Source organism: Hyposmocoma kahamanoa, unplaced genomic scaffold (genome assembly GCF_003589595.1).
Source record: "Hyposmocoma kahamanoa isolate Upper Pololo Valley unplaced genomic scaffold, ASM358959v1 66, whole genome shotgun sequence".
In the NCBI taxonomy this organism is placed as follows: domain Eukaryota; kingdom Metazoa; phylum Arthropoda; class Insecta; order Lepidoptera; family Cosmopterigidae; genus Hyposmocoma; species Hyposmocoma kahamanoa.
In genome coordinates this window covers 18,606,946-18,614,846 of record NW_020653854.1, presented here as the reverse complement: position 1 = coordinate 18,614,846, position 7,901 = coordinate 18,606,946, and the positions used below count along the sequence as shown (strand labels likewise).

Genomic DNA, 7,901 nt, shown 5'->3' with positions numbered 1-7,901 from the left:
TTTAAGTTGTTCAAACATGTGTTCTTGTGTGTGAGCAAAAATTGTATATCTATCTGCTACTTCAAAATTTAAATTCGAAATCAGGCCTACATTCATATTTGTTGCTTTTAGATATAGTAGATAGGATAATCTGCAGACTGTCCTGGTTTCAGCACAGATCAAGGTTACCACATTGTTGTAATGTCATCGGATTTCTAAAGTATATCAAATTTCAAGCCAATGGGACAAGTGGAAACAAAACAAATATTCATTTTATTACCCTATACTAACTGAGAAAAGAGCTGATGATCTTTATACAGATGTTCATCAAAAATAGCTAAAAACCATCCCGATTAAACTAACCTTTAAATAAATAAAAAAACCGCTTAGAGATCAGTTCATCCATTTCGGAGTTACGATGCCACAGACAGACACAAATACACGAGACACTTTACTTTTGAGACCAAGATATTATGTCAAATAATAACAATAATATAAGTTGGACATCGCTCAATTCATCAATAAAGAATCACTAAAAGAATACCTACCTGGCATAATGTTGTCTCGGATGATCTGCACATGATGGTCTCTATCGGGTCGTGTATGCTCGTGCCAGAAACCAACGACGTGGCCTAATTCGTGAACCACAATGCCGAATTTGTCGCAGTTCTTGCCGATTGAAATTGCTTGCGCTCCACCTCCGCGTTTTCCGACAAATGAGCAACATCTACAGAATGAAACATATTGAACTTAATTTTATTTATTATAATTCAATTACAATTTATCTTCACATACCTTCACATGGTTTAATATTACTCAATTGTTCTGTTGTTTTTAAGTAAGTATGACATCACATGAAATTCATTAATAATGTGTAATGTTGCTTGGATAGTCTGAACACAAAGTACGATCACGACCCGGCAGTCAACGTTGAGTGTAGGGAGGATGGATAGAATCCGGAACACTACTCTGTTTTTCTAAGATACGTATAACCTATGTTGGGAAAAGGACTGCCGAGCTGAAATGGGATTGGGCTGGACACATCTGTCGCATGTACCCACAGAGATGGGCTCACACAACTACTTGTTGAGAGGTGGAGACCGACTTCGACGACGAGGCAGCCCAAGAAGGAGACGACAGGATGACTTGGATGCATATTTAAAGACTGGACTAACACTGCGTCGAACAGGGAACTATGGAAGTAGGGAGGAGAGGCCTTGGCTCAATAGTGAGACACAGCAGGCTTATAAAAAATAAATAAATAGTGCCAAGTGCCGGGTAATTCCGTGTACTAGAGCAACGAAATTAACTCCGGGGCTCTACCCAGGAGACCCAGACCAGGACCAGTTTCGAGAAGTGTATTTCTCAATTTATATCGATTCTCTCCGTCTAGCGCCCATAGTGAATACACACTATATAATATATATATATATCCTATATATAAATATAGGTATTTTCAGAAGACACAAAAAACTGTGTCAGGATCATTCACATTAAAGTGAAGTCGTTAAAAATTTCATTAAATTTCTTACACGTAAATGTAAGAATAGATAACTTACCCACAGGGTCTTTCAGTGAAAACGATATAGTCCTTATGCATCTCAGCGTCTCTTTCAACGAATTTGACGCAAGTATAATTCTCCCAATGTCTCATGGCTTGTTTGAATAGAGACTTGTGAGCGCCACTGAAGTTGCCGTCGATTTCATATGGAATAACACCATGTTCCCAGATTCTTTCTTTGCGATTAGTTGCGGCACGAATGGAGCGATGGCGTTTAACGTTCTACAGGAAAAAAAAAATCATTTACCTATATTATAAAAGATTTTATGAATAACCTTCTAATAAGCTAATAACTCTTACCCGTTGCTAGATACTGAATCAAATAACACAAACTAAATATAATAATAACAGTTTTAAGTAAATAAAATGCCACTTAACTGTACTGTACAGTTTCAGTTTGTTCATAAACTCAATTTAACTACATTTTAATTATTATGTGTATTATTATGTTAGAAGACTTATAAAATCGCTTGTATTACCTGTGTATTATTATAGAATTGACTTTCAGCTGCTTCTAAGTCGTCAGTAGAATCTCGAAAAAACCAGCCTTTGAACTGTTCATTCGCTTCAGTAATGTTTTCTTTATTTTTTTTCGGTGGTACTTTTACTTCAAATTTCTCTTCGAACTCGTGCTCCGGAATTTCGTATTTCCGTTCTGCGGATCTATGTTCCTTGTTAAACTTTCTTTGGTGTCGAAAAAATTTTCTTCTATGTGAACTGTGGTTTTCAACCGATGTTTTTAGATTGTTTTCTCCTGTTCTTACAGTGGATTGTATATTTCTTAATCTGAAAGATAAAGTTTATGAAATTATTTACCATTCGTTATTTACGTTTGGCTAAAAAAAAGTTTCATCATTGGTTCTTAAAACAAAAACATAAAAAAATAATGGAAGTATATAAAATTAAATAATCGATGAACTAGTTTTTAAATAATACTTATTCCTATTACTTTATCACCTATTAAATACGATTAAAAATGAATAAATATAATTATAATGTACTTTATACTCGCACTAAGTACGGATTAGTAGACGCTAATATGAACGCAATTATGATTCAATTCAAGTATAATTTCTCGTTTCCAACAACTCGCGCGCGGGAATCTTATTTGCAAAACTGAGAACATTCATCTGACATTTGAATGTGGCTAATGAATGAAGGTATCAGAGAGAATGCAGATGCTTTGCATTTGTAAGCGCACTGCGCCTATGTTTAATTCCGATCTTTACTAGGAAAAAAGGAGAGTTCTTTTTACTCGCATAGAGTCCTATTTGTATAAAATGTTGTAGTGCAACCATTGACTTACAATTATAAGTGCAACACAGAACTCTGTCGAGAACAAAAGATAGTGATAAATGACATTTATCACTGACATTTATGACTTTGTACTACATGTATCTTTTGTTCTCGACAGAGTTCTGTGTTGCACTCATTGACTTACAAATACATGGACGACGGGTCTAATACAAAAACCACGAAAAAAATGTCCCAAGTCAACCTATTCGAAATTTAAATTGTAATGTCATCGCAGTATCGCGCTGTCAGTAGAACAAATGAAGACTAAAGCGGAGTGTCGCGCTCTGTATACGATTTTAGCGCCTTACAAGTGCGGACACTCTTTAGCGCGGACCCGACGTCCATATAATTGTAAGTCAATGTTGTACTATGTATTTTTTTTTTAATTTTACGATAACGAGTCACAGAATAGGAAATTGTCAACATTGTCAAATTTAGTTCTATTTTTGTAGTTATTTTGATTACATTAACCAGTAAAAAAACTGTATATTTTTGTTTGTGCTGTGTAGTGTTTAGTTCACATCAACAGTGAAATTTAAAACATCCAATCATAAACTTTATGAATGAACTGACACATTGTAACCGGAATTGTTAGTAGTTTGTAATTCAAATATAATAATTATAACGATGTGTGTCCTGTTGCTGACAGTGTTTGAGTTGGCTAAAGTTGGAAGTTGCTTTAAATTTAACTATGTTAAACTTAGCACCAATGGTACGGACAGGAGTCTATTCATTCAGTGCAAATATGCCTCACTCGGGCCTTATTCACAGAACTGTATAGAAGAAAAAAAGAGTACCCTAGTTAGGAAAACATAAATGGAACTGAGAGGCAAATAAGTCGTTGACGCCGTAAACTTCCCTACACCTTCAAGTTAGAATTTTTTTTCTAGCAAATTTTCTCCACTCTTTTCTGTAGATGTCATTTGCAATTTTTATATTTCACACAAGAAATATTTCACTCCAATGTTAAAAGTTCAGCAGCGATATTACTAAGGATATTAAAAATGGCCAAAAAAGGAACATAAGTATGGCTCTATATTAACGAGTTCCCAGGACTCAATTATGTTTTCAGAAATTATATTTTTCAGCAATATGCTAATTCTGTAAGGTTCTGCTGAATGCAGCTTATCAAAAGCAGTTCTATTTAAAATATTAGGTTTTAAATTAATAAAACCGTTGTCCAATTTGCTTGCGATTTCAAAGAGTCGTAAGCTTGTTTGATTTCTGATTTTACTTCGAACTTTTACAAAGTTTACGTATTACAATTTAATTTCAGCATTAGTGAATTCACACTAACTTAATTTTACGGTAGACAATTTCCTGTTACTGGTCGTAAAAGCCTGTTCTGCTGGAGTTTTAAACCCTTAAAACTTAAATGGATTCAAAAGGACAAGTGCGCATTTTAATTATGCTTACCGTCTGCCGTGCCGTCTTCGTCTTCGTCTTCTTTTTCCACTCGTCTCTTCAATCAAACTCTGTAAACTTTCTGTCGGCTTAAGCAAATCATCTTCCTCTATTTTCTTTGCAATATCTTTCTTCTTTGTATTGACAATTTCTTTATCAACATTGTCTTCTTCTCCTTGTTCATTAGTCGGAATAACTCCATTAGTAGGAGCAGGAGCGACAGTTATATTCTCTGGTAAATCTTTGAACTTAATGTTGTTATTAGAATCTCCAGTGATTTCTCTACTGTTGCTCTGTATCTTGTTTGTAACTTCGTCCATCTTATTGGAGAAATTAGACATTTGAATATTTGGGTATAACTCGTCTAAATTCAATATGTTGTCAGTTGATACGTTAACCACGAGAACTCCATCTTGTTCCAGACTTTCAGATTCAGTTAAGTTATCTACAACTGAAGTTGAATTGGAGAAATCTGGTTGGTTGTTGATATTTGTAGAACTGTCTATCATCTCGCCTGGGGGTATTTTACCATTCTTCATTAAAACTGACTTGTCTAAGCCTGAAGGCAAATTCTGTGAATCAAAAAATCAAATTACCTCCAATATCAACTAGTATCAAATAAAAATGAATTTGATAAGAAGGTAAATCTCACCTTTGTCATCAAAGAGGCGTCGTTATACTTCTTTGGTTTCTCTTGTGAGAGTGGTAAAGGCTGTTTTGTTCTCTTTCTCAAAATATCTGGCAAGCCTTCCTCTTCCACTTGAAGTCCTTCTAGAAGTACTTCCTTCTTGAGTCTTTCGACTTCTTCTTGAAGAGACTTATTGATTTTGGATGATGGTGGTGCATTAGTTACAGGTTTGTATTTATAATCTATGTCCGAGATTGCAATGTCACCTTGAAAATTTTCTGTAACAAGAAGAATAAGACTATTTGAAACCATAACTATATGTGCAACTGAAATTAAACGAGTGCTGTAATGTTTAAATTTTAATGTTAGTTATTTTAGTTAGTTAAAGTAAGTTCGTTCTTGTATGCTCCAAGCAAACGTACGTGGAAACATTTTGTTAAAAGCGAAATTAATATTCTAGAACAGTGAAACCTCAGGACAAATTTCGAATCCCACAACTCTAATTTCAAATTCAAATTGCACCTATTGCACATCTATTGACAACGGGTCCAGAGCGATGGCGCGGCGCGACCATAAAATTTAACGATCCATTCCGTACCAAACTCCAGCTGTTGCCCAACGCTGGCTGGCAATTAATTAATTGTCCATGTGTGCTTACACACCGCGAAATGTACAGGCTGGTTTATGATGTTGCGGATTGCATGAATATTCATACGGACAACGTTGAGGATTGTATTTGATTAGGCCGAACAACGCACAAGTCTAACATAAGGCTGCGAGAAACCCCTGGGGATAAGAAACAAAACTCTTTATTGACAAACTCTTTATGGAAAAACAGCAAAACATCTAATTACAAAACAAACGGAATCACATTTCGTCAGTAATTAAATCGAATGTAATTTTTCAGTTTTCGTCCATTATATTTATATTTATTATTATATTATTATATTATATTATTTATATTCGTCAAAGCTCTATTTAAACTGGTCGATTTGAAGTGAAACAATTGACGATAACCGTCAATTTTTACGAATTCGGGTTGGCCAGTCAGAGCGCAGTTGTTACCGTAATGATTTGGCATAATAGTTTTCAAACAAATTAAATGACATTTCGTCTGTGTTTCTGGTTATGCCCTGGGGTTACATCTGACATTCAAAGAGTAAAGGAGTTGAAATTAATTTAAAAAAGGTATTACGGCAAGGTAACAATGAGTTTTTTTTAACTGCACACACGGGTCCACATTAAGCTAAGGCAGCAGACTGTCAATTTCTAAGTTTGCAAATATGAAAACTTTGTTAATGACGTATGATTTATTTTCAGGAAGAAGTTTTGTCAGTTTATACAGATTTGTTTGTAAAACACTACCAACTTCGCAGGACTATATTACTAACATAATAAACAACAAATTTTGGTTCATGACTTTTAATAATTCGTCAGATTTTACTTTCAAAAATGTCCTCAAATTGATTGTTCTAAACGGTGATAACTCGGTGTAATGTTATGGTGTAATGTTATGGTATGAGTGGATGTCGGCGGGGAGGACCTTTGCACATTTGAACTTACTACCTTACTACCAAGTACAGATCTAAAGAGTGTCAAATAGTACAAAAGATAGAACAAAAGTTATTGTTTAAGATGTTATAATACAGTCCTGCAAGGTTTATAGTATTTTACAATAACACTGTATATTTAGTTGCAGCTTCAGTACCAGCACAGACTTTGTTTACTTTTATTAATACGCACTTGATAAGATCATTGTTCATTTGTATTTTTAAGATAAAATATGTTATTGTATGAAAATTGCATATTATATATTTTTTTTACTGTTTCATTTTTATAACTACCCGATGACTACTAATAATTAATATTTTGACTTGTTTACTATATTTTGCAGGGTAATAAAACCCGACTGTAAATAAGATGGTAGTTGCTTTTCAATCAAAATATGCAAGAAACTGGCAAATTTACTTCCATATTTTTACATAAATAAGGTGTGATGTGGTAACAAGGCATTGCGTATCTTATGCAGATATTCCTAACCCTTTGTATGGCTTTATTACTTTTTCAAATAAGCAAAATCCCTACACTATATCACAGAAGCTCAAGTCGGATAAAACTACAGAGTTACCAAAGACCTCGTATAAACGATGTATGTGGCCGAATTCTGGTACCTACATGTGATCGAACACTAAGAAAATGTCTTCAGCATACCGTACCTGACACTTTCCCAACTGAGCGAACCAGCAGACCTTACACATTTTTCTAGGTGCTTATTGCAGATTTTTGGTTTTTCAACGACTTTTTGGCCGTAACGCCATCTGTAAGACATCTATAAAAGTTTTTCTTCACTTGGCCAAGTCTCTTAGCGTGGAACACACAGAGAACGGGTGGGGGTCGGGCGCGTGTCGGGTCGAGAGCACGTGCGGGTGTAATTACGTGTATTTATATGGACAACAACACACTACGCGCGAGGGCAGGACGGGCGCGTCTAGTGTGTTGTCGTCCATATACATATGTACATATATACGCGGAATTATACCCGCCGTGCTCTCATTACGAAATATCACGATACTTACTATTATGATATTCAATAATTTTTTAACAATTTACAACACTAGTTTGTTATAATTTATTAATACCAAGATGGAACGCTAAGAAAAAGAGGGTCACCAGTAAATATAGAACTATCAAAAGATTGAATAACAAAGACTTGATGTTTAGTACCAAAAATAACTGAACCCTCCATTACTTCGGAATAGACAAAACAACAGCACACTTCTAGAAATTCGAAAACATTCAAAAACAATTTATTTGTTGATTGTTCCAATTTAAATATATTTACAATCATAACTGCCTCCTTGGCCGAACGGTTACCGTGCTGATTTACCACGCAGAGGTTTACGCGTTTGACTCCCAGGCCGGGCGAAATGTTTGTATGGCCTAGACTTATTTCTCTCGTGAGTTTGGGTGTAATTTATGATTGTTTGTGTGTGTGTGTGTGTGTGTGTGTGTGTGTGTGTGTGTGTGTGTGTG

The 7,901-nt window shown here is 35.0% G+C and overlaps 1 protein-coding gene across 1 annotated transcript in view; it reads right to left on the bottom strand.

Moving 5' to 3' along the window:
• The window catches only part of LOC113231661 (tolloid-like protein 1), a 158,655-nt gene that overhangs the window by 66,553 nt on the left and 84,201 nt on the right, over window positions 1-7,901 (bottom strand). The window contains exons 3-7 of the mRNA XM_026466096.1: window positions 4,893-5,146; window positions 4,253-4,812; window positions 2,020-2,326; window positions 1,539-1,762; window positions 528-706 (exon numbers count right to left, since the gene is read on the bottom strand). Of these exons, the coding sequence (XP_026321881.1) occupies window positions 528-706; window positions 1,539-1,762; window positions 2,020-2,326; window positions 4,253-4,812; window positions 4,893-5,146 (1,524 nt within the window). The remainder of the gene's footprint in view (window positions 1-527; window positions 707-1,538; window positions 1,763-2,019; window positions 2,327-4,252; window positions 4,813-4,892; window positions 5,147-7,901) is intronic.